The following is a 25,440-nucleotide window of genomic DNA, read 5'->3' on the forward strand; positions in this document are numbered from 1 at the left end:
ACTCAGTCCTGGACGAGCTCCCAACGCAGCCCAACATCCTGGTGACCAGCCCAGCCGTAACGTAGTCTAGTCAGACAGATATGATGCCCTGAAGACCACCCACAGCCCAGGTTGCTCTCTCTGTCTCAGTTGTGGGTCCAACCTCCAACCAGGACCAAACCTAGAAAGGTGTGGGACACTTTGAAACCTCCTGAGTTGACGGCTCCCAACGCAGCCCAACATCCTGGTGACCAGCCCAGCCGTAACGTAGTCTAGTCAGACAGATATGATGCCCCGAAGACCACCCACAGCCCAGCCGTAACGTAGTCTAGTCAGGGTCATATCCCTGTAACGTAGTCTACAGCTGTGTCCGTGGCCTTGGTGTGCTCTGTCCGTGGCCTTGGTGTGCTCTGTCCGTGGCCTTGGTGTGCTCTGTCCGTGGCCTTGGTGTGCTCTGTCCGTGGCCTTGGTGTGCTCTGTCCGTGGCCTTGGTGTGCTCTGTCCGTGGCCTTGGTGTGCTCTGTCCGTGGCCTTGGTGTGCTCTGTCCGTGGCCTTGGTGTGCTCTGTCCGTGGCATTGGTGTGCTCTGTCCGTGGCCTTGGTGTGCTCTGTCCGTGGCCTTGGTGTGCTCTGTCCGTGGCATTGGTGTGCTCTGTCCGTGGCATTGGTGTGCTCTGTCCGTGGCCTTGGTGTGCTCTGTCCGTGGCCTTGGTGTGCTCTGTCCGTGGCCTTGGTGTGCTCTGTCCGTGGCCTTGGTGTGCTCTGTCCGTGGCCTTGGTGTGCTCTGTCCGTGGCCTTGGTGTGCTCTGTCCGTGGCCTTGGTGTGCTCTGTCCGTGGCCTTGGTGTGCTCTGTCCGTGGCCTTGGTGTGCTCTGTCCGTGGCCTTGGTGTGCTCTGTCCGTGGCCTTGGTGTGCTCTGTCCGTGGCCTTGGTGTGCTCTGTCCGTGGCCTTGGTGTGCTCTGTCTGTGGCAGACAGTGTGCTCTGTCTGTGGCCTTGGTGTGCTCTGTCTGTGGAAGACAGTGTGCTCTGTCTGTGGCCTTGGTGTGCTCTGTCTGTGGAAGACAGTGTGCTCTGTCTGTGATTGATGGACTCTGTCCGTAAGGTATAAAGGTGCTCTGTCTGTGTGATACGATGGACTACCTTAAACTAGACAGTATAAAGGTCTGTGATACGATGGACTACCTTAAGCTAAGAGTATAAAGGTCTGTGGATACAGATGGACTCTGTAAACTAAGAGTATAAAGGTCTGTCTGTCCGATGGACTACCTTAAACTAAGAGTATAAAGGTCTGTGATACGATGGACTACCTTAAACTAAGAGTATAAAGGTCTGTGATACGATGGACTACCTTAAACTAAGAGTATAAAGGTCTGTGATACGATGGACTACCTTAAGCTAAGAGTATAAAGGTCTGTGATACGATGGACTACCTTAAGATAAGCTAAGAGTATAAAGGTCTGTGATACGATGGACTACCTTAAGCTGAGAGTATAAAGGTCTGTGATACGATGGACTACCTGAAGATAAGGTAAGATAAGTGTATGGAACCACCAGACAGGACCAGAATGTGAAAACTAAAATATTTATTGAGCAGAAACACTCAGAACAACATTATGCTTTAATCAAAAATATCTCTGGAACAGTAGCAAGGTCAATGGGTCAGAGGTCAGCACCCCCCCCCCGAAACAAAACAAACGTAAAGCAGGGTTCGCTCTGCCATGATCACATCTCAGTCTATTAACTGATGGAGACACCTGGTACTAGATAACAGTCTGGAAGAGGAGGACGAGAAGTAGAGGATGAAGGTCTGTAGAGGAGGAGGGGGTTATAGGTGTCTGTAGTAGAGGAGGAGGAGGAGGGTTACAGGTGTCTGTAGTAGAGGAGGAGGGTTATAGGTGTCTGTAGTAGAGGAGGAGGAGGGTTATAGGTGTCTGTAGTAGAGGAGGAGGGTTATAGGTGTCTGTAGTAGAGGAGGAGGAGGGTTATAGGTGTCTGTAGTAGAGGAGGAGGAGGGTTATAGGTGTCTGTAGTAGAGGAGGGGGTTATAGGTGTCTGTAGTAGAGGAGGAGGAGGGTTATAGGTGTCTGTAGTAGAGGAGGAGGAGGGTTATAGGTGTCTGTAGTAGAGGAGGAGGAGGGTTATAGGTGTCTGTAGTAGAGGAGGAGGGTTATAGGTGTCTGTAGTAGAGGAGGAGGAGGGTTATAGGTGTCTGTAGTAGAGGAGGAGGAGGGTTATAGGTGTCTGTAGTAGAGGAGGAGGGTTATAGGTGTCTGTAGTAGGAGGAGGAGGGTTATAGGTGTCTGTAGTAGAGGAGGAGGGTTATAGGTGTCTGTAGTAGAGGAGGAGGGTTATAGGTGTCTGTAGTAGAGGAGGAGGAGGGTTATAGGTGTCTGTAGTAGAGAGGAGGAGGGGTTATAGGTGTCTGTAGTAGAGGAGGAGGAGGGTTATAGGTGTCTGTAGTAGAGGAGGAGGAGGGTTATAGGTGTCTGTAGTAGAGAGGAGGAGGGTTATAGGTGTCTGTAGTAGAGGAGGAGGAGGGGTTATAGGTGTCTAGTAGAGGAGGAGGAGGGTTATAGGTGTCTGTAGTAGAGGAGGAGGGTTATAGGTGTCTGTAGTAGAGGAGGAGGGTTATAGGTGTCTGTAGTAGAGGAGGAGGAGGGTTATAGGTGTCTGTAGTAGAGGAGGAGGGTTATAGGTGTCTGTAGTAGAGGAGGAGGAGGGTTATAGGTGTCTGTAGTAGAGGAGGAGGGTTATAGGTGTCTGTAGTAGAGGAGGAGGAGGGTTATAGGTGTCTGTAGTAGAGGAGGAGGAGGGTTATAGGTGTCTGTAGTAGAGGAGGAGGAGGGTTATAGGTGTCTGTAGTAGAGGAGGAGGAGGGTTATAGGTGTCTGTAGTAGAGGAGGAGGGTTATAGGTGTCTGTAGTAGGAGGAGGAGGGTTATAGGTGTCTGTAGTAGAGGAGGAGGGTTATAGGTGTCTGTAGAGGAGGAGGAGGGTTATAGGTGTCTGTAGTAGAGGAGGAGGAGGGTTATAGGTGTCTGTAGTAGAGGAGGAGGGTTATAGGTGTCTGTAGTAGGAGGAGGAGGGTTATAGGTGTCTGTAGTAGAGGAGGAGGAGGGTTATAGGTGTCTGTAGTAGAGGAGGAGGAGGGGTTATAGGTGTCTGTAGTAGAGGAGGAGGAGGGTTATAGGTGTCTGTAGTAGAGGAGGAGGAGGGTTATAGGTGTCTGTAGTAGAGGAGGAGGAGGGTTATAGGTGTCTGTAGTAGAGGAGGAGGAGGGTTATAGGTGTCTGTAGAGAGGAGGAGGGTTATAGGTGTCTGTAGTAGAGAGGAGAGGTTATAGGTGTCTGTAGTAGAGGAGGAGGGGTTATAGGTGTCTGTAGTAGAGGAGGAGGAGGGTTATAGGTGTCTGTAGTAGTCTGGAGGAGGAGGGTTATAGGTGTCTGTAGTAGAGGAGGAGGGTTATAGGTGTCTGTAGAGGAGGAGGGAGGTGTCTGTAGGAGGAGGGGGTTATAGGTGTCTGTAGTAGAGGAGGAGGGTTATAGGTGTCTGTAGTAGGAGGAGGAGGGTTATAGGTGTCTGTAGTAGAGAGGAGGAGGGTTATAGGTGTCTGTAGTAGAGGAGGAGGAGGGTTATAGGTGTCTGTAGTAGAGGAGGAGGAGGGTTATAGGTGTCTGTAGTAGAGGAGGAGGAGGGTTATAGGTGTCTGTAGTAGAGGAGGAGGAGGGTTATAGGTGTCTGTAGTAGAGGAGGAGGGTTATAGGTGTCTGTAGTAGAGGAGGAGGAGGGTTATAGGTGTCTGTAGTAGAGGAGGAGGAGGGTTATAGGTGTCTGTAGTAGAGGAGGAGGAGGGTTATAGGTGTCTGTAGTAGAGGAGGAGGAGGGTTATAGGTGTCTGTAGTAGAGGAGGAGGGTTATAGGTGTCTGTAGTAGAGGAGGAGGAGGGTTATAGGTGTCTGTAGTAGAGGAGGAGGAGGGTTATAGGTGTCTGTAGTAGAGGAGGAGGGGTTATAGGTGTCTGTAGAGGAGGAGGAGGGTTATAGGTGTCTGTAGTAGAGGAGGGAGGGTTATAGGTGTCTGTAGTAGAGGAGGAGGAGGGTTATAGGTGTCTGTAGAGGAGGAGGAGGGTTATAGGTGTCTGTAGTAGAGGAGGAGGGTTATAGGTGTCTGTAGTAGAGGAGGAGGAGGGTTATAGGTGTCTGTAGTAGAGGAGGAGGAGGGTTATAGGTGTCTGTAGTAGAGGAGGAGGGTTATAGGTGTCTGTAGTAGAGGAGGAGGGTTATAGGTGTCTGTAGTAGAGGAGGAGGAGGGTTATAGGTGTCTGTAGTAGAGGAGGAGGGTTATAGGTGTCTGTAGTAGAGGAGGAGGAGGGTTATAGGTGTCTGTAGTAGAGGAGGAGGAGGGTTATAGGTGTCTGTAGTAGAGGAGGAGGGTTATAGGTGTCTGTAGTAGAGGAGGAGGGTTATAGGTGTCTGTAGTAGAGGAGGAGGAGGGTTATAGGTGTCTGTAGTAGAGGAGGAGGAGGGTTATAGGTGTCTGTAGTAGAGGAGGGAGGGTTATAGGTGTCTGTAGTAGAGGAGGAGGAGGGTTATAGGTGTCTGTAGTAGAGGAGGAGGAGGGTTATAGGTGTCTGTAGTAGAGGAGGAGGGTTATAGGTGTCTAGAGGAGGAGGGGGGTTATAGGTGTCTAGTAGAGGAGGAGGGTTATAGGTGTCTGTAGTAGAGGAGGAGGGTTATAGGTGTCTGTAGTAGAGGAGGAGGAGGGTTATAGGTGTCTGTAGTAGAGGAGGAGGAGGGTTATAGGTGTCTGTAGTAGAGGAGGAGGGTTATAGGTGTCTGTAGTAGAGGAGGAGGAGGGTTATAGGTGTCTGTAGTAGAGGAGGAGGGTTATAGGTGTCTGTAGTAGAGGAGGAGGAGGGTTATAGGTGTCTGTAGTAGAGGAGGAGGAGGGTTATAGGTGTCTGTAGTAGGAGGAGGAGGGTTATAGGTGTCTGTAGTAGAGGAGAGGTTATAGGTGTCTGAGTAGAGGAGGAGGAGGGTTATAGGTGTCTGTAGTAGAGGAGGAGGGGTTATAGGTGTCTGTAGTAGAGGAGGAGGAGGGTTATAGGTGTCTGTAGTAGAGGAGGAGGAGGGTTATAGGTGTCTGTAGTAGAGGAGGAGGGAGGGTTATAGGTGTCTGTAGTAGAGGAGGAGGAGGGTTATAGGTGTCTGTAGTAGAGGAGGAGGAGGGTTATAGGTGTCTGTAGTAGAGGAGGAGGAGGGTTATAGGTGTCTGTAGTAGAGGAGGAGGGTTATAGGTGTCTGTAGTAGAGGAGGAGGAGGGTTATAGGTGTCTGTAGTAGAGGAGGAGGGGGTTATAGGTGTCTGTAGTAGAGGAGGAGGAGGGTTATAGGTGTCTGTAGTAGAGGAGGAGGAGGGGTTATAGGTGTCTAGTAGAGGAGGAGGAGGGTTATAGTAGTAGAGGAGGAGGGTTATAGGTGTCTGTAGTAGAGGAGGAGGAGGGTTATAGGTGTCTGTAGTAGAGGAGGAGGAGGGTTATAGGTGTCTGTAGTAGAGGAGGAGGAGGGTTATAGGTGTCTGTAGTAGAGGAGGAGGAGGGTTATAGGTGTCTGTAGTAGAGGAGGAGGAGGGTTATAGGTGTCTGTAGTAGAGGAGGAGGAGGGTTATAGGTGTCTGTAGTAGAGGAGGAGGGTTATAGGTGTCTGTAGTAGAGGAGGAGGGGGGTTATAGGTGTCTGTAGTAGAGGAGGAGGGTTATAGGTGTCTGTAGTAGAGGAGGAGGGGTTATAGGTGTCTGTAGTAGAGGAGGAGGAGGGTTATAGGTGTATAGGAGGGTTATAGGTGTCTGTAGTAGAGGAGGAGGAGGGTTATAGGTGTCTGTAGTAGAGGAGGAGGAGGGTTATAGGTGTCTGTAGTAGAGGAGGAGGGTTATAGGTGTCTGTAGTAGAGGAGGAGGAGGGTTATAGGTGTCTGTAGTAGAGGAGGAGGAGGGTTATAGGTGTCTGTAGTAGAGGAGGAGGAGGGTTATAGGTGTCTGTAGTAGAGGAGGAGGGTTATAGGTGTCTGTAGTAGAGGAGGAGGAGGGTTATAGGTGTCTGTAGTAGAGGAGGAGGAGGGTTATAGGTGTCTGTAGTAGAGGAGGAGGAGGGTTATAGGTGTCTGTAGTAGAGGAGGAGGGTTATAGGTGTCTGTAGTAGAGGAGGAGGGTTATAGGTGTCTGTAGTAGAGGAGGAGGAGGGTTATAGGTGTCTGTAGTAGAGGAGGAGGAGGGTTATAGGTGTCTGTAGTAGAGGAGGAGGAGGGTTATAGGTGTCTGTAGTAGAGGAGGAGGAGGGTTATAGGTGTCTGTAGTAGAGGAGGTTATAGGTGTCTGTAGTAGAGGAGGAGGAGGGTTATAGGTGTCTGTAGTAGAGGAGGAGGGGTTATAGGTGTCTGTAGTAGAGAGGAGGAGGGTTATAGGTGTCTGTAGTAGAGGAGGAGGAGGGTTATAGGTGTCTGTAGTAGAGGAGGAGGAGGGTTATAGGTGTCTGTAGAGGAGGGGGTTATAGGTGTCTGTAGTAGAGAGGAGGAGGGTTATAGGTGTCTGTAGTAGAGGAGGAGGAGGGTTATAGGTGTCTGTAGTAGAGGAGGAGGGGGTTATAGGTGTCTGTAGTAGAGGAGGAGGAGGGTTATAGGTGTCTGTAGAGGAGGAGGAGGGGTTATAGGTGTCTGTAGTAGAGGAGGAGGAGGGTTATAGGTGTCTGTAGTAGAGGAGGAGGAGGGTTATAGGTGTCTGTAGTAGAGGAGGAGGAGGGTTATAGGTGTCTGTAGTAGAGGAGGAGGAGGGTTATAGGTGTCTGTAGTAGAGGAGGAGGAGGGTTATAGGTGTCTGTAGTAGAGGAGGAGGAGGGTTATAGGTGTCTGTAGTAGAGGAGGAGGAGGGTTATAGGTGTCTGTAGTAGAGGAGGAGGAGGGGTTATAGGTGTCTGTAGAGGAGGAGGAGGGTTATAGGTGTCTGTAGTAGAGGAGGAGGAGGGTTATAGGTGTCTGTAGTAGAGGAGGAGGAGGGTTATAGGTGTCTGTAGTAGAGGAGGAGGGTTATAGGTGTCTGTAGTAGAGGAGGAGGAGGGTTATAGGTGTCTGTAGTAGAGGAGGAGGAGGGTTATAGGTGTCTGTAGAGGAGGAGGAGGGTTATAGGTGTCTGTAGTAGAGGAGGAGGAGGGGTTATAGGTGTCTAGTAGAGGAGGAGGAGGGTTATAGGTGTCTGTAGTAGAGGAGGAGGAGGGTTATAGGTGTCTGTAGTAGAGGAGGAGGAGGGTTATAGGTGTCTGTAGTAGAGGAGGAGGAGGGTTATAGGTGTCTGTAGTAGAGGAGGAGGAGGGTTATAGGTGTCTGTAGAGAGGAGGAGGGTTATAGGTGTCTGTAGTAGAGGAGGAGGAGGGTTATAGGTGTCTGTAGTAGAGGAGGAGGAGGGTTATAGGTGTCTGTAGTAGAGGAGGAGGAGGGTTATAGGTGTCTGTAGTAGAGGAGGAGGAGGGTTATAGGTGTCTGTAGAGGAGGAGGAGGGTTATAGGTGTCTGTAGTAGAGAGGAGGAGGGTTATAGGTGTCTGTAGTAGAGGAGGAGGAGGGGTTATAGGTGTCTGTAGTAGAGGAGGAGGAGGGTTATAGGTGTCTGTAGTAGAGGAGGAGGAGGGGTTATAGGTGTCTGTAGAGAGGAGGAGGGTTATAGGTGTCTGTAGTAGAGGAGGAGGAGGGTTATAGGTGTCTGTAGTAGAGGAGGAGGGTTATAGGTGTCTGTAGTAGAGGAGGAGGAGGGTTATAGGTGTCTGTAGTAGAGGAGGAGGAGGGTTATAGGTGTCTGTAGTAGAGGAGGAGGAGGGTTATAGGTGTCTGTAGTAGAGGAGGAGGAGGGTTATAGGTGTCTGTAGTAGAGGAGGAGGGTTATAGGTGTCTGTAGTAGAGGAGGAGGAGGGTTATAGGTGTCTGTAGTAGAGGAGGAGGAGGGTTATAGGTGTCTGTAGTAGAGGAGGAGGAGGGTTATAGGTGTCTGTAGTAGAGGAGGAGGAGGGTTATAGGTGTCTGTAGTAGAGGAGGAGGGTTATAGGTGTCTGTAGAGGAGGAGGGTTATAGGTGTCTGTAGGAGAGGAGGAGGGTTATAGGTGTCTGTAGTAGAGAGGAGGAGGGTTATAGGTGTCTGTAGTAGAGGAGGAGGAGGGTTATAGGTGTCTGTAGTAGAGAGGAGGAGGGGTTATAGGTGTCTGTAGTAGAGGAGGAGGAGGGTTATAGGTGTCTGTAGTAGAGGAGGAGGAGGGTTATAGGTGTCTGTAGTAGAGGAGGAGGAGGGTTATAGGTGTCTGTAGTAGAGGAGGAGGGTTATAGGTGTCTGTAGTAGAGGAGGAGGAGGGTTATAGGTGTCTGTAGTAGAGGAGGAGGAGGGTTATAGGTGTCTGTAGTAGGAGGAGGAGGGTTATAGGTGTCTGTAGTAGAGGAGGAGGAGGGTTATAGGTGTCTGTAGTAGAGGAGGAGGAGGGTTATAGGTGTCTGTAGTAGAGGAGGAGGAGGGTTATAGGTGTCTGTAGTAGAGGAGGAGGGTTATAGGTGTCTGTAGTAGAGGAGGAGGAGGGTTATAGGTGTCTGTAGTAGAGGAGGAGGAGGGTTATAGGTGTCTGTAGTAGGAGGAGGGGTTATAGGTGTCTGTAGTAGAGGAGGAGGGTTATAGGTGTCTGTAGTAGAGGAGGAGGGGTTATAGGTGTCTGTAGTAGAGGAGGAGGAGGGTTATAGGTGTCTGTAGTAGAGGAGGAGGAGGGTTATAGGTGTCTGTAGTAGAGGAGGAGGAGGGTTATAGGTGTCTGTAGTAGAGGAGGAGGAGGGTTATAGGTGTCTGTAGTAGAGGAGGAGGAGGGTTATAGGTGTCTGTAGTAGAGGAGGAGGAGGGTTATAGGTGTCTGTAGTAGAGGAGGAGGGTTATAGGTGTCTGTAGTAGAGGAGGAGGGGGTTATAGGTGTCTGTAGTAGAGGAGGAGGAGGGTTATAGGTGTCTGTAGTAGAGAGGAGGAGGGTTATAGGTGTCTGTAGTAGAGGAGGAGGAGGGTTATAGGTGTCTGTAGTAGAGGAGGAGGAGGGTTATAGGTGTCTGTAGTAGAGGAGGAGGAGGGTTATAGGTGTCTGTAGTAGAGGAGGAGGAGGGTTATAGGTGTCTGTAGTAGAGGAGGAGGAGGGTTATAGGTGTCTGTAGTAGAGGGAGGAGGGTTATAGGTGTCTGTAGTAGAGGAGGAGGGTTATAGGTGTCTGTAGTAGAGGAGGAGGGGTTATAGGTGTCTGTAGTAGAGGAGGAGGAGGGTTATAGGTGTCTGTAGTAGAGGAGGAGGAGGGTTATAGGTGTCTGTAGTAGAGGAGGAGGAGGGTTATAGGTGTCTGTAGTAGAGGAGGAGGAGGGTTATAGGTGTCTGTAGTAGAGGAGGAGGAGGGTTATAGGTGTCTGTAGTAGAGGAGGAGGAGGGTTATAGGTGTCTAGAGGAGGAGGGTTATAGGTGTCTGTAGTAGAGGAGGAGGAGGGTTATAGGTGTCTGTAGTAGAGGAGGAGGAGGGTTATAGGTGTCTGTAGTAGAGGAGGAGGGTTATAGGTGTCTGTAGTAGAGGAGGAGGGTTATAGGTGTCTGTAGTAGAGGAGGAGGAGGGTTATAGGTGTCTGTAGTAGAGGAGGAGGAGGGTTATAGGTGTCTGTAGTAGAGGAGGAGGAGGGTTATAGGTGTCTGTAGTAGAGGAGGAGGAGGGTTATAGGTGTCTGTAGTAGAGGAGGAGGAGGGTTATAGGTGTCTGTAGTAGAGGAGGAGGAGGGTTATAGGTGTCTGTAGTAGAGGAGGAGGGTTATAGGTGTCTGTAGTAGAGAGGAGGAGGGTTATAGGTGTCTGTAGTAGAGGAGGAGGAGGGTTATAGGTGTCTGTAGTAGAGGAGGAGGGTTATAGGTGTCTGTAGTAGAGGAGGAGGAGGGTTATAGGTGTCTGTAGTAGAGGAGGAGGGGGGTTATAGGTGTCTGTAGTAGAGGAGGAGGAGGGTTATAGGTGTCTGTAGTAGAGGAGGAGGAGGGTTATAGGTGTCTGTAGTAGAGGAGGAGGAGGGTTATAGGTGTCTGTAGTAGAGGAGGAGGAGGGTTATAGGTGTCTGTAGTAGAGGAGGAGGAGGGTTATAGGTGTCTGTAGTAGAGGAGGAGGGTTATAGGTGTCTGTAGTAGAGGAGGAGGGTTATAGGTGTCTGTAGTAGAGGAGGAGGGTTATAGGTGTCTGTAGTAGAGGAGGAGGGTTATAGGTGTCTGTAGTAGAGGAGGAGGAGGGTTATAGGTGTCTGTAGTAGAGGGAGGAGGAGGGTTATAGGTGTCTGTAGTAGAGGAGGAGGGTTATAGGTGTCTGTAGTAGAGGAGGAGGAGGGTTATAGGTGTCTGTAGTAGAGAGGAGGAGGGTTATAGGTGTCTGTAGTAGAGAGGAGGAGGGTTATAGGTGTCTGTAGTAGAGGAGGAGGAGGGTTATAGGTGTCTGTAGTAGAGGAGGAGGAGGGTTATAGGTGTCTGTAGTAGAGGAGGAGGGTTATAGGTGTCTGTAGTAGAGGAGGAGGAGGGTTATAGGTGTCTGTAGTAGAGGAGGAGGGTTATAGGTGTCTGTAGTAGAGAGGAGGAGGAGGGTTATAGGTGTCTGTAGTAGAGGAGGAGGAGGGTTATAGGTGTCTGTAGTAGAGGAGGAGGGTTATAGGTGTCTGTAGTAGAGGAGGAGGGGTTATAGGTGTCTGTAGTAGAGGAGGAGGAGGGTTATAGGTGTCTGTAGTAGAGGAGGAGGGGTTATAGGTGTCTGTAGTAGAGGAGGAGGAGGGTTATAGGTGTCTGTAGTAGAGGAGGAGGAGGGTTATAGGTGTCTGTAGTAGAGAGGAGGAGGGTTATAGGTGTCTGTAGTAGAGGAGGAGGAGGGTTATAGGTGTCTGTAGAGAGGAGGAGGGTTATAGGTGTCTGTAGTAGGAGGAGGAGGGTTATAGGTGTCTGTAGTAGAGGAGGAGGAGGGTTATAGGTGTCTGTAGTAGAGGAGGAGGAGGGTTATAGGTGTCTGTAGTAGAGGAGGAGGAGGGTTATAGGTGTCTGTAGTAGAGGAGGAGGAGGGTTATAGGTGTCTGTAGTAGAGGAGGAGGAGGGTTATAGGTGTCTGTAGTAGAGGAGGAGGAGGGTTATAGGTGTCTGTAGTAGAGGAGGAGGAGGGTTATAGGTGTCTGTAGTAGAGGAGGAGGAGGGTTATAGGTGTCTGTAGTAGAGGAGGAGGGGGGTTATAGGTGTCTGTAGTAGAGGAGGAGGAGGGTTATAGGTGTCTGTAGTAGAGGAGGAGGGTTATAGGTGTCTGTAGTAGAGGAGGAGGAGGGTTATAGGTGTCTGTAGTAGAGGAGGAGGAGGGTTATAGGTGTCTGTAGTAGAGGAGGAGGAGGGGTTATAGGTGTCTGTAGTAGAGGAGGAGGGTTATAGGTGTCTGTAGTAGAGGAGGAGGAGGGTTATAGGTGTCTGTAGTAGAGGAGGAGGAGGGGTTATAGGTGTCTGTAGTAGAGGAGGAGGAGGGTTATAGGTGTCTGTAGTAGAGAGGAGGAGGGTTAGGTGTCTGTAGTAGAGGAGGAGGGTTATAGGTGTCTGTAGTAGAGAGGAGGAGGGTTATAGGTGTCTGTAGAGGAGGAGGAGGGTTATAGGTGTCTGTAGGAGGAGGGTTATAGGTGTCTGTAGTAGAGGAGGAGGAGGGTTATAGGTGTCTGTAGTAGAGGAGGAGGAGGGTTATAGGTGTCTGTAGTAGAGGAGGAGGAGGGTTATAGGTGTCTGTAGTAGAGGAGGAGGAGGGTTATAGGTGTCTGTAGTAGAGGAGGAGGAGGGTTATAGGTGTCTGTAGTAGAGGAGGAGGAGGGTTATAGGTGTCTGTAGTAGAGGAGGAGGAGGGTTATAGGTGTCTGTAGTAGAGGAGGAGGAGGGTTATAGGTGTCTGTAGTAGAGGAGGAGGAGGGTTATAGGTGTCTGTAGTAGAGGAGGAGGGTTATAGGTGTCTGTAGTAGAGGAGGAGGAGGGTTATAGGTGTCTGTAGTAGAGGAGGAGGGTTATAGGTGTCTGTAGTAGAGGAGGAGGAGGGTTATAGGTGTCTGTAGTAGAGGAGGGGGTTATAGGTGTCTGTAGTAGAGGAGGAGGAGGGTTATAGGTGTCTGTAGTAGAGGAGGAGGAGGGTTATAGGTGTCTGTAGTAGAGAGGAGGAGGGTTATAGGTGTCTGTAGTAGAGGAGGAGGAGGGTTATAGGTGTCTGTAGTAGAGGAGGAGGAGGGTTATAGGTGTCTGTAGTAGAGGAGGAGGGTTATAGGTGTCTGTAGTAGAGGAGGAGGAGGGTTATAGGTGTCTGTAGTAGAGGAGGAGGAGGGTTATAGGTGTCTGTAGTAGAGGAGGGGGGTTATAGGTGTCTGTAGTAGGAGGAGGAGGGTTATAGGTGTCTGTAGTAGAGGAGGAGGAGGGTTATAGGTGTCTGTAGTAGAGGAGGAGGAGGGTTATAGGTGTCTGTAGTAGAGGAGGAGGGTTATAGGTGTCTGTAGTAGAGGAGGAGGAGGGGTTATAGGTGTCTGTAGTAGAGGAGGAGGGTTATAGGTGTCTGTAGTAGAGGAGGAGGAGGGTTATAGGTGTCTGTAGTAGAGGAGGAGGAGGGGTTATAGGTGTCTGTAGTAGAGGAGGAGGGGGTTATAGGTGTCTGTAGTAGAGGAGGAGGAGGAGGGTTATAGGTGTCTGTAGTAGAGGAGGAGGAGGGTTATAGGTGTCTGTAGTAGAGGAGGAGGGTTATAGGTGTCTGTAGTAGAGGAGGAGGAGGGTTATAGGTGTCTGTAGTAGAGGAGGAGGAGGGTTATAGGTGTCTGTAGTAGAGGAGGAGGGTTATAGGTGTCTGTAGTAGAGGAGGAGGAGGGTTATAGGTGTCTGTAGTAGGAGGAGGGTTATAGGTGTCTGTAGTAGAGGAGGAGGAGGGTTATAGGTGTCTGTAGTAGAGGAGGGGGGTTATAGGTGTCTGTAGTAGAGGAGGAGGAGGGTTATAGGTGTCTGTAGTAGAGGAGGAGGAGGGTTATAGGTGTCTGTAGTAGAGGAGGAGGGTTATAGGTGTCTGTAGTAGAGGAGGAGGAGGGTTATAGGTGTCTGTAGTAGAGGAGGAGGAGGGGTTATAGGTGTCTGTAGTAGAGGAGGAGGAGGGTTATAGGTGTCTGTAGTAGAGGAGGAGGAGGGTTATAGGTGTCTGTAGGAGAGGAGGAGGGTTATAGTAGAGGAGGAGGGTTATAGGTGTCTGTAGTAGAGGAGGAGGAGGGTTATAGGTGTCTGTAGTAGAGGAGGAGGGTTATAGGTGTCTGTAGTAGAGGAGGAGGAGGAGGGTTATAGGTGTCTGTAGTAGAGGAGGAGGAGGGTTATAGGTGTCTGTAGTAGAGGAGGAGGGTTATAGGTGTCTGTAGTAGAGGAGGGGGGTTATAGGTGTCTGTAGTAGAGGAGGAGGGTTATAGGTGTCTGTAGTAGAGAGGAGGAGGGTTATAGGTGTCTGTAGTAGAGGAGGAGGGGTTATAGGTGTCTGTAGTAGAGGAGGAGGGTTATAGGTGTCTGTAGTAGAGGAGGAGGAGGGTTATAGGTGTCTGTAGTAGAGGAGGAGGAGGGTTATAGGTGTCTGTAGTAGAGGAGGAGGAGGGTTATAGGTGTCTGTAGTAGAGGAGGAGGGTTATAGGTGTCTGTAGTAGAGGAGGAGGAGGGTTATAGGTGTCTGTAGTAGAGGAGGAGGAGGGTTATAGGTGTCTGTAGTAGAGGAGGAGGAGGGTTATAGGTGTCTGTAGTTATAGGTGTCTGTAGTAGAGGAGGAGGGGGTTATAGGTGTCTGTAGTAGAGGAGGAGGAGGGTTATAGGTGTCTGTAGTAGAGGAGGAGGAGGGTTATAGGTGTCTGTAGTAGAGGAGGAGGAGGGTTATAGGTGTCTGTAGTAGAGGAGGAGGAGGGTTATAGGTGTCTGTAGTAGAGGAGGAGGGTTATAGGTGTCTGTAGTAGAGGAGAGGAGGGTTATAGGTGTCTGTAGTAGAGGAGGAGGAGGGTTATAGGTGTCTGTAGTAGGAGGAGGAGGGTTATAGGTGTCTGTAGTAGAGGAGGAGGAGGGTTATAGGTGTCTGTAGTAGAGGAGGAGGGTTATAGGTGTCTGTAGTAGAGGAGGAGGGTTATAGGTGTCTGTAGTAGAGGAGGAGGGTTATAGGTGTCTGTAGTAGAGGGAGGAGGGTTATAGGTGTCTGTAGAGGAGGAGGAGGGTTATAGGTGTCTGTAGTAGAGGAGGGGGTTATAGGTGTCTGTAGTAGAGGAGGAGGAGGGTTATAGGTGTCTGTAGTAGAGGAGGAGGGTTATAGGTGTCTGTAGTAGAGGAGGAGGAGGGTTATAGGTGTCTGTAGTAGAGGAGGAGGAGGGTTATAGGTGTCTGTAGTAGAGAGGAGGAGGGTTATAGGTGTCTGTAGTAGAGGAGGAGGAGGGGGTTATAGGTGTCTGTAGTAGAGGAGGAGGAGGGTTATAGGTGTCTGTAGTAGAGGAGGAGGAGGGTTATAGGTGTCTGTAGTAGAGGAGGAGGGGGTTATAGGTGTCTGTAGTAGAGGAGGAGGAGGGTTATAGGTGTCTGTAGCAGAGGAGGAGGGTTATAGGTGTAGTAGAGGAGGAGGAGGGTTATAGGTGTCTGTAGTAGAGGAGGAGGAGGGTTATAGGTGTCTGTAGTAGAGGAGGGAGGGGGTTATAGGTGTCTGTAGTAGAGAGGAGGAGGGTTATAGGTGTCTGTAGAGGAGGAGGAGGGTTATAGGTGTCTGTAGTAGAGGAGGAGGAGGGTTAGGTGTCTGTAGTAGAGGAGAGGAGGGTTATAGGTGTCTGTAGTAGAGGAGGAGGAGGGTTATAGGTGTCTGTAGTAGAGGAGGAGGAGGGTTATAGGTGTCTGTGTAGAGGAGGAGGAGGGTTATAGGTGTCTGTAGTAGAGGAGGAGGAGGGTTATAGGTGTCTGTAGTAGAGGAGGAGGAGGGGTTATAGGTGTCTGTAGTAGAGGAGGAGGGGGGTTATAGGTGTCTGTAGTAGAGGAGGAGGAGGGTTATAGGTGTCTGTAGTAGAGGAGGAGGGTTATAGGTGTCTGTAGTAGAGGAGGGTTATAGGTGTCTGTAGTAGAGGAGGAGGGTTATAGGTGTCTGTAGTAGAGGAGGAGGGGGGTTATAGGTGTCTGTAGAGAGGAGGGTTATAGGTGTCTGTAGTAGAGGAGGAGGGTTATAGGTGTCTGTGGTAGAGGAGGGTTATAGGTGTCTGTAGTAGAGGAGGAGGAGGGTTATAGGTGTCTGTAGTAGAGGAGGAGGAGGGTTATAGGTGTCTGTAGTAGAGGAGGAGGGTTATAGGTGTCTGTAGTAGAGGAGGGGGGGTTATAGGTGTCTGTAGTAGAGGAGGAGGGTTATAGGTGTCTGTAGTAGAGAGGAGGAGGGTTATAGGTGTCTGTAGTAGAGGAGGAGGAGGGTTATAGGTGTCTGTAGTAGAGGAGGAGGAGGGTTATAGGTGTCTGTAGTAGAGGAGGAGGGGGGTTATAGGTGTCTGTAGTAGAGGAGGAGGAGGGTTATAGGTGTCTGTAGTAGAGAGGAGGAGGGTTATAGGTGTCTGTAGTAGAGGAGGAGGAGGGTTATAGGTGTCTGTAGTAGAGGAGGAGGAGGGTTATAGGTGTCTGTAGTAGAGGAGGAGGGTTATAGGTGTCTGTAGTAGAGGAGGAGGGGGTTATAGGTGTCTGTAGTAGAGGAGGAGGAGGGTTATAGGTGTCTGTAGTAGAGGAGGAGGGGTTATAGGTGTCTGTAGTAGAGGAGGAGGAGGGTTATAGGTGTCTGTAGTAGAGGAGGAGAGGGTTATAGGTGTCTGTAGTAGAGGAGGAGGAGGGTTATAGGTGTCTGTAGTAGAGGAGGAGGAGGGTTATAGGTGTCTGTAGTAGAGAGAGGAGGAGGGTTATAGGTGTCTGTAGTAGAGGAGGAGGAGGGGTTATAGGTGTCTGTAGTAGAGGAGGAGGGTTATAGGTGTCTGTAGTAGAGGAGGAGGAGGGTTATAGGTGTCTGTAGTAGAGGAGGAGGAGGGTTATAGGTGTCTGTAGTAGAGGAGGAGGAGGGTTATAGGTGTCTGTAGTAGAGGAGGAGGGTTATAGGTGTCTGTAGTAGAGGAGGAGGGTTATAGGTGTCTGTAGTAGAGGAGGAGGAGGGTTATAGGTGTCTGTAGTAGAGGAGAGGAGGGTTATAGGTGTCTGTAGTAGAGGAGGAGGGTTATAGGTGTCTGTAGTAGAGAGGAGGAGGGTTATAGGTGTCTGTAGTAGAGGAGGAGGAGGGTTATAGGTGTCTGTAGTAGAGGAGGAGGTTATAGGTGTCTGTAGTAGAGGAGGAGGAGGGGTTATAGGTGTCTGTAGAGGAGGAGGAGGGTTATAGGTGTCTGTAGTAGAGGAGGAGGAGGGTTATAGGTGTCTGTAGTAGAGGAGGAGGGTTATAGGTGTCTGTAGTAGAGGAGGAGGGGGGTTATAGGTGTCTGTAGTAGAGGAGGAGGAGGGTTATAGGTGTCTGTAGTAGAGGAGGAGGGTTATAGGTGTCTGTAGTAGAGGAGGAGGGTTATAGGTGTCTGTAGTAGAGGAGGAGGGAGGGTTATAGGTGTCTGTAGAGAGGAGGAGGGTTATAGGTGTCTGTAGTAGAGGAGGGAGGGTTATAGGTGTCTGTAGTAGAGGAGGAGGAGGGTTATAGGTGTCTGTAGTAGAGGAGAGGAGGAGGGTTATAGGTGTCTGTAGTAGAGGAGGAGGAGGGTTATAGGTGTCTGTAGTAGAGGAGGAGGGGGTTATAGGTGTCTGTAGTAGAGGAGGAGGGTTATAGGTGTCTGTAGTAGAGGAGGAGGAGGGTTATAGGTGTCTGTAGTAGAGGAGGAGGGTTATAGGTGTCTGTAGTAGAGGAGGAGGAGGGTTATAGGTGTCTGTAGTAGAGGAGGAGGGTTATAGGTGTCTGTAGTAGAGGAGGAGGAGGGTTATAGGTGTCTGTAGTAGAGGAGGAGGGTTATAGGTGTCTGTAGTAGAGGAGGAGGAGGGTTATAGGTGTCTGTAGTAGAGGAGGGGAGGTGTCTGTAGTAGAGAGGAGGGGTTATAGGTGTCTGTAGTAGAGGAGGAGGGGGTTATAGGTGTCTGTAGTAGAGGAGGAGGGTTATAGGTGTCTGTAGTAGAGGAGGAGGAGGGTTATAGGTGTCTGTAGTAGAGGAGGAGGAGGGTTATAGGTGTCTGTAGTAGAGGAGGAGGGTTATAGGTGTCTGTAGTAGAGGAGGAGGAGGGTTATAGGTGTCTGTAGTAGAGGAGGAGGAGGGTTATAGGTGTCTGTAGTAGAGGAGGAGGGTTATAGGTGTCTGTAGTAGGAGGAGGAGGGTTATAGGTGTCTGTAGTAGAGGAGGAGGGGTTATAGGTGTCTGTAGTAGAGGAGGAGGGGGTTATAGGTGTCTGTAGAGAGGAGGAGGGTTATAGGTGTCTGTAGTAGAGGAGGAGGAGGGTTATAGGTGTCTGTAGTAGAGGAGGAGGAGGGTTATAGGTGTCTGTAGTAGAGGAGGAGGAGGGTTATAGGTGTCTGTAGTAGAGAGGAGGAGGGTTATAGGTGTCTGTAGTAGAGGAGGGGGTTATAGGTGTCTGTAGTAGGGTTATAGGTGTCTGTAGTAGAGGAGGAGGAGGGTTATAGGTGTCTGTAGTAGAGGAGGAGGGTTATAGGTGTCTGTAGTAGAGGAGGAGGAGGGTTATAGGTGTCTGTAGTAGAGAGGAGGAGGGTTATAGGTGTCTGTAGTAGAGGAGGAGGGTTATAGGTGTCTGTAGTAGAGGAGGAGGAGGGTTATAGGTGTCTGTAGTAGAGGAGGAGGGGTTATAGGTGTCTGTAGTAGAGGAGGAGGAGGGTTATAGGTGTCTGTAGTAGAGGAGGAGGAGGGTTATAGGTGTCTGTAGTAGAGGGAGGAGGGGGTTATAGGTGTCTGTAGTAGAGGAGGAGGAGGGTTATAGGTGTCTGTAGTAGAGGAGGAGGGGTTATAGGTGTCTGTAGTAGAGAGGAGGAGGGTTATAGGTGTCTGTAGTAGAGGAGGAGGGGGAGGTGTCTGTTAGAGGAGGAGGGTTATAGGTGTCTGTAGTAGAGGAGGAGGAGGGTTATAGGTGTCTGTAGTAGAGGAGGAGGGGGTTATAGGTGTCTGTAGTAGGAGGAGGAGGGTTATAGGTGTCTGTAGTAGAGGAGGAGGGAGGAGGGTTAGTAGAGGAGGAGGAGGGTTATAGGTGTCTGTAGTAGAGGAGGAGGAGGGTTATAGGTGTCTGTAGTAGAGGAGGAGGAGGGTTATAGGTGTCTGTAGTAGAGGAGGAGGAGGGTTATAGGTGTCTGTAGTAGAGGAGGAGGGTTATAGGTGTCTGAGTAGAGGAGGAGGGTTATAGGTGTCTGTAGTAGAGGAGGAGGGTTATAGGTGTCTGTAGAGGAGGAGGAGGAGGGTTATAGGTGTCTGTAGTAGAGGAGGAGGAGGGTTATAGGTGTCTGTAGTAGAGGAGGAGGAGGTTATAGGTGTCTGTAGTAGAGGAGGAGGAGGGGGTTATAGGTGTCTGTAGTAGAGGAGGAGGAGGGTTATAGGTGTCTGTAGTAGAGGAGGAGGAGGGTTATAGGTGTCTGTAGTAGAGGAGGAGGAGGGTTATAGGTGTCTGTAGTAGAGGAGGAGGAGGAGGGTTATAGGTGTCTGTAGTAGAGGAGGAGGGTTATAGGTGTCTGTAGTAGAGGAGGAGGAGGGTTATAGGTGTCTGTAGTAGAGGAGGAGGAGGGTTATAGGTGTCTGTAGTAGAGGAGGAGGGGGTTATAGGTGTCTGTAGTAGAGGAGGAGGAGGGTTATAGGTGTCTGTAGTAGAGAGGAGAGGGTTATAGGTGTCTGTAGTAGAGGAGGAGGGGGTTATAGGTGTCTGTAGTAGAGGAGGAGGAGGGTTATAGGTGTCTGTAGTAGAGGAGGAGGGGTTATAGGTGTCTGTAGTAGAGGAGGAGGGTTATAGGTGTCTGTAGTAGAGAGGAGGAGGAGGGTTATAGGTGTCTGTAGTAGAGAGGAGGAGGGTTATAGGTGTCTGTAGTAGAGGAGGAGGAGGGTTATAGGTGTCTGTAGTAGAGGAGGAGGAGGGTTATAGGTGTCTGTAGTAGAGGAGGAGGAGGGTTATAGGTGTCTGTAGTAGAGGAGGAGGAGGGTTATAGGTGTCTGTAGTAGAGGAGGAGGGGGTTATAGTGTCTGTAGTAGAGGATAGGGGGTTATAGGTGTCTGTAGTAGAGGAGAGGAGGGTTATAGGTGTCTGTAGTAGAGGAGGAGGAGGGTTATAGGTGTCTGTAGTAGAGGAGGAGGAGGGTTATAGGTGTCTGTAGTAGAGGAGAGGAGGGTTATAGGTGTCTGTAGTAGAGGAGGAGGAGGGGTTATAGGTGTCTGTAGTAGAGGAGGAGGAGGGTTATAGGTGTCTGTAGTAGAGGAGGAGGAGGGTTATAGGTGTCTGTAGTAGAGGAGGAGGGGGGTTATAGGTGTCTGTAGTAGAGGAGGAGGAGGGTTATAGGTGTCTGTAGTAGAGGAGGAGGAGGGTTATAGGTGTCTGTAGTTATAGTGTCTGAGGAGGAGGAGGGTTATAGGTGTCTGTAGTAGAGGAGGAGGAGGGTTATAGGTGTCTGTAGTAGAGAGGAGGAGGGTTATAGGTGTCTGTAGTAGAGGAGGAGGGTTATAGGTGTCTGTAGTAGAGGAGGAGGAGGGTTATAGGTGTCTGTAGTAGAGGAGGAGGAGGGTTATAGGTGTCTGTAGTAGAGGAGGAGGAGGGGTTATAGGTGTCTGTAGTAGAGGAGAGGTTATAGGTGGTAGTAGAGGAGGAGGAGGGGTTATAGGTGTCTGTAGTAGAGGAGGAGGAGGGGTTATAGGTGTTAGTAGAGGAGGAGGAGGTTATAGGTGTCTGTAGTAGAGGAGGAGGGGGTTATAGGTGTCTGTAGTAGAGGAGGGGGGTTATAGGTGTCTGTAGTAGAGGGGGGGGTTATAGGTGTCTGTAGTAGAGGAGGAGGGTTATAGGTGTCTGTAGTAGAGGAGGGGGTTATAGGTGTCTGTAGTAGCGAGGGGGTGGTCCATAGTGCATGGGCATGTTGACGTCTCACATTGTTCAGGTTGTTGTTGACCTGGTTGAGGGGGGTGGTTCCTGAGGGGGCAGGTGGAGGAGCGGGGCACAGGGGGCGGGGGCAAGGGCTGGCGATGAGGCAGAATGACACGAGGAGGGACCAATAAGGGCGTCGCACCGCCTGCGGAGGGGGCTGCTCGAGGTCGCTAGCAACCACCACAGGTTCCGGGGGCGGGCCCACTCTCTTCCCTGAAGTCTCTGAGAGAGAGAGAGAGAAATGTCAGTTAGTCAGGGTGATGGTCAGGACGATAGTCAGGGTGATAGCTGTTAGTCAGGGTGATAGTCAGGGTGATAGCAGTTAGTCAGGGTGATAGCAGTTAGTCAGGGTGATAGCAGTTAGTCAGGGTGATAGCAGTTAGTCAGGGTGATAGCAGTTAGTCAGGGTGATAGCAGTTAGTCAGGGTGATAGCAGTTAGTCAGGGGGATAGCAGTTAGTCAGGGTGATAGCTGTTAGTCAGGGTGATAGTCAGGGTGATAGCTGTTAGTCAGGGGGATAGTCAGGGTGATAGCTGTTAGTCAGGGGGATAGTCAGGGTGATAGCTGTTAGTCAGGGGGATAGTCAGGGTGATAGCAGTTAGTCAGGGTGATAGTCAGGGGGATAGCAGTTAGTCAGGGTGATAGTCAGGGTGATAGCAGTTAGTCAGGGTGATAGTCAGGGTGATAGCAGTTAGTCAGGGTGATAGCAGTTAGTCAGGGTGATAGTCAGGGTGATAGCAGTTAGTCAGGGTGATAGTCAGGGTGATAGCAGTTAGTCAGGGTGATAGTCAGGGTGATAGCAGTTAGTCAGGGTGATAGTCAGGGTGATAGCAGTTAGTCAGGGTGTTAGTCAGGGTGATAGCCAGGGTGATAGCTGTTAGCCAGGGTGATAGCCAGGGTGATAGTCAGGGTGATAGCCAGGGTGATAGTCAGGGTGATAGCCAGGGTGTTAGTCAGGGTGATAGCCAGGGTGATAGCTGTTAGCCAGGGTGATAGTCAGGGTGATAGTCAGGGTGATAGCCAGGGTGATAGCCAGGGTGATAGTCAGGGTGATAGCCAGGGTGATAGCCAGGGTGATAGTCAGGGTGATAGCCAGGGTGATAGCTGTTAGCCAGGGTGATAGCCAGGGTGATAGTCAGGGTGATAGCCAGGTGTTAGCCAGGGTGATAGCCAGGGTGATAGCCAGGGTGATAGCCAGGGTGATAGCCAGGGTGATAGTCAGGGTGATGGCTGTTAGTAGATTACCCATAGTTCCTGAAGGACAGTATTACAGCATCAGGGTGATAGTCAGGGTGATAGCTGTTAGTCAGGGGGATAGTCAGGGTGATAGCTGTTAGTAGATTACCCATAGTTCCTGAAGGACAGTATTACAGCATCAGGATGATAGTCAGGGTGATGGCTGTTAGTAGATTACCCATAGTTCCTGAAGGACAGTATTACAGCATCAGGGTGATAGTCAGGTGATAGCTGTTAGTAGATTACCCATAGTTCCTGAAGGACAGTATTACAGCATCAGGGTGATAGTCAGGTGATGGCTGTTAGTAGATTACCCATAGTTCCTGAAGGACAGTATTACAGCATCAGGGTGATAGTCAGGGTGATGGCTGTTAGTAGATTACCCATAGTTCCTGAAGGACAGTATTACAGCATCAGGGTGATAGTCAGGGTGATAGCTGTTAGTAGATTACCCATAGTTCCTGAAGGACAGTATTACAGCATCAGGGTGATGGCTGTTAGTAGATTACCCATAGTTCCTGAAGGACAGTATTACAGCATCAGGGTGATAGTCAGGGTGATGGCTGTTAGTAGATTACCCATAGTTCCTGAAGGACAGTATTACAGCATCAGGGTGATAGTCAGGGTGATGGCTGTTAGTAGATTACCCATAGTTCCTGAAGGACAGTATTACAGCATCAGGGTGATAGTCAGGGTGATGGCTGTTAGTCAGGGTGATGGCTGTTAGTAGATTACCCATAGTTCCTGAAGGACAGTATTACAGCTGTTAGTCAGGGGGATAGTCAGGGTGATAGCTGTTAGTCAGGGGGATAGTCAGGGTGATGGCTGTTAGTAGATTACCCATAGTTCCTGAAGGACAGTATTACAGCTGTTAGTCAGGGGGATAGTCAGGGTGATAGCTGTTAGTCAGGGGGATAGTCAGGGTGATAGCAGTTAGTCAGGGTGATAGTCAGGGTGATAGCTGTTAGTCAGGGTGATAGTCAGGGTGATAGCTGTTAGTCAGGATGATAGTCAGGGTGATGGCTGTTAGTAGATTACCCATAGTTCCTGAAGGACAGTATTACAGCATCAGGATGATAGTCAGGGTGATAGCTGTTAGTAGATTACCCATAGTTCCTGAAGGACAGTATTACAGCATCAGGGTGATGGCTGTTAGTAGATTACCCATAGTTCCTGAAGTATTACAGCATCAGGATTTATAAAGAAACACACTGACCTGCGTTCTTCTTGTTGAGCTCTTTCTCGCCCTCTTTCTGAATGTCCTGAATGATGCGCTCGTCATCTTGCTGTAGGGAGACACACACACATTAGCTGGTCCTCTGTCAGCTCAGCTGGTAGAGACACACACACACACATTAGCTGGTCCTCTGTCAGCTCAGCTGGTAGAGACACACACACACATTAGCTGGTCCCCTGCTCAGCTGGTAGAGAGACACACACACATTAGCTGGTCCTCTGCTCAGCTGGTAGAGAGACACACACATTAGCTGGTCCCCTGCTCAGCTGGTAGAGAGACACACACACATTAGCTGGTCCCCTGTCAGCTCAGCTGGTAGAGACACACACACATTAGCTGGTCCTCAGCTCAGCTGGTAGAGACACACACATTAGCTGGTCAGCTGGTAGAGAGACACACACACATTAGCTGGTCCTCTGCTCAGCTGGTAGAGACACACACACACATTAGCTGGTCCTCTGTCAGCTGGTAGAGACACACACACATTAGCTGGTCCCCTGTCAGCTCAGCTGGTAGAGAGACACACACACATTAGCTGGTCCTCTGCTCAGCTGGTAGAGAGACACACACATTAGCTGGTCCCCTGTCAGCTCAGCTGGTAGAGACACACACACATTAGCTGGTCCCCTGCTCAGCTGGTAGAGAGACACACACATTAGCTGGTCCCCTGTCAGCTCAGCTGGTAGAGACACACACACATTAGCTGGTCCTCTGCTCAGCTGGTAGAGACACACACACATTAGCTGGTCCCCTGTCAGCTCAGCTGGTAGAGACACACACACATTAGCTGGTCCCCTGCTCAGCTGGTAGAGAGACACACACACATTAGCTGGTCCCCTGTCAGCTCAGCTGGTAGAGAGACACACACACATTAGCTGGTCCTCTGCTCAGCTGGTAGAGAGACACACACATTAGCTGGTCCCCTGTAAGCTCAGCTGGTAGAGCATGGTGCTAGCAACGGCAGGGTAGTGGGTTCGATTCCCGGGAACCACCCATACGCAAAACGCATGACTAAGTCGCTTTGGATAAAAGCATCTGCTGAAAGCCATATTATATTATTATAATTAGGTGTTGGCCAAGAACGCCTTGCTTGGCTAGCGCGTTAGCTCTTTGTTGGTTTGGAATGGCTAGCGCGTTAGCTCTTTGTTGGTTTGGAATGGCTAGCGCGTTAGCTCTTTGTTGGTTTGGAATGGCTAGCGTGTTAGCTCTTTATTGGTTTGGAATGGCTAGCGCGTTAGCTCTTTGTTGGTTTGCAATGGTTGGGGGTCCCCGAGGAGAGGTTTGGAACGGCTGGGGGTCCCCAAGGAGAGGTTTGGAACGGTTGGGGGTCCCCAAGGAGAGGTTTGGAACGGCTGGGGGTCCCCAAGGAGAGGTTTGGAACGGTTGGGGGTCCCCAAGGAGAGGTTTGGAACGGCTGGGGGTCCCCGAGGAGAGGTTTGGAACGGCTGGGGGTCCCCGAGGAGAGGTTTGGAACGGCTGGGGGTCCCTGAGGAGAGGTTTGGAACGGCTGGGGGTCCCCGAGGAGAGGTTTGGAACACTGGGGGTCCCCAAGGAGAGGTTTGGAACACTGGGGGTCCCAGAGGAGAGGTTTGGAACGGCTGGGGGTCCCCAAGGAGAGGTTTGGAACGGCTGGGGGTCCCCGAGGAGAGGTTTGGAACGGCTGGGGGTCCCCGAGGAGAGGTTTGGAACGGCTGGGGGTCCCCGAGGAGAGGTTTGGAACGGCTGGGGTCCCCGAGGAGAGGTTTGGAACACTGGGGGTCCCCAAGAAGAGGTTTGGAACGGCTGGGGGTCCCTGAGGAGAGGTTTGGAATGGCTGGGGGTCCCCGAGGAGAGGTTTGGAAAGGCTGGGGGTCCCTGAGGAGAGGTTTGGAATGGCTGGGGGTCCCCGAGGAGAGGTTTGGAATGGCTGGGGGTCCCCGAGGAGAGGTTTGGAACACTGGGGGTCCCCAAGAAGAGGTTTGGAACGGCTGGGGGTCCCTGAGGAGAGGTTTGGAATGGCTGGGTGTCCCCTGAGGAGAGGTTTGGAATGGCTGGGGGTCCCCGAGGAGAGGTTTGGAATGGCTGGGGGTCCCCGAGGAAAGGTTTGGAATGGCTGGGGGTCCCTGAGGAGAGGTTTGGAACAGCTGGGGGTCCCTGAGGAGAGGTTTGGAACACTGGGGGTATCCTATTTAGTTAGCTTGCTGTTGCTAGCTAATTTGTCCTGGAACATAATCATGGAGGTGTTATTTTACCTGAAAAGCGCAAGGTCCTCTACTCCGACAATTAAACCACACATAAAAACGGTCAACCGAATCGTTTCTAGGCTTCTTCTCTGGACGTTATATTGCGACTGGCAAATTTAATAAATTAGGTGCATTATCGCCACCGACCTTGTTCGTCTTTCAGTCACCCACGTGGTTATAACCAATGAGGAGATGTCACGTGGGTACCTGCTTCTATAAACCAATGAGGAGATGGCACGTGGGTACCTGCTTCTATAAACCAATGAGGAGATGTCACGTGGGTACCTGCTTCTATAAGCCAATGAGGAGATGTCACGTGGGTACCTGCTTCTATAAACCAATGAGGAGATGTCACGTGGGTACCTGCTTCTATAAGCCAATGAGGAGATGTCACGTGGGTACCTGCTTCTATAAGCCAATGAGGAGATGTCACGTGGGTACCTGCTTCTATAAACCAATGAGGAGATGGCATGTGGGTACCTGCTTCTATAAACCAATGAGGAGATGGCACGTGGGTACCTGCTTCTATAAACCAATGAGGAGATGGGAGAGGCAGGACTGGCAGCGAGATCTGTGTCAGAAATAGAACTGACTTCTATTTTAGCC

The 25,440-nt window shown here is 50.4% G+C and overlaps 1 protein-coding gene across 1 annotated transcript in view; it reads right to left on the reverse strand.

The window, feature by feature from the left end:
- Positions 1 to 337: 337 nt before the first annotated feature.
- The window catches only part of LOC135564924 (E3 ubiquitin-protein ligase RNF216-like), a 94,567-nt gene continuing 69,464 nt past the window's right edge, over positions 338 to 25,440 (reverse strand). The window contains exons 13-15 of the mRNA XM_065011006.1: positions 22,592 to 22,661; positions 20,144 to 20,361; positions 338 to 988 (exon numbers count right to left, since the gene is read on the reverse strand). Coding sequence (XP_064867078.1) covers positions 338 to 988; positions 20,144 to 20,361; positions 22,592 to 22,661 — 939 coding nt within the window. The remainder of the gene's footprint in view (positions 989 to 20,143; positions 20,362 to 22,591; positions 22,662 to 25,440) is intronic.

The sequence above is a fragment of the Oncorhynchus nerka genome, linkage group LG26, assembly GCF_034236695.1.
Source record: "Oncorhynchus nerka isolate Pitt River linkage group LG26, Oner_Uvic_2.0, whole genome shotgun sequence".
In the NCBI taxonomy this organism is placed as follows: domain Eukaryota; kingdom Metazoa; phylum Chordata; class Actinopteri; order Salmoniformes; family Salmonidae; genus Oncorhynchus; species Oncorhynchus nerka.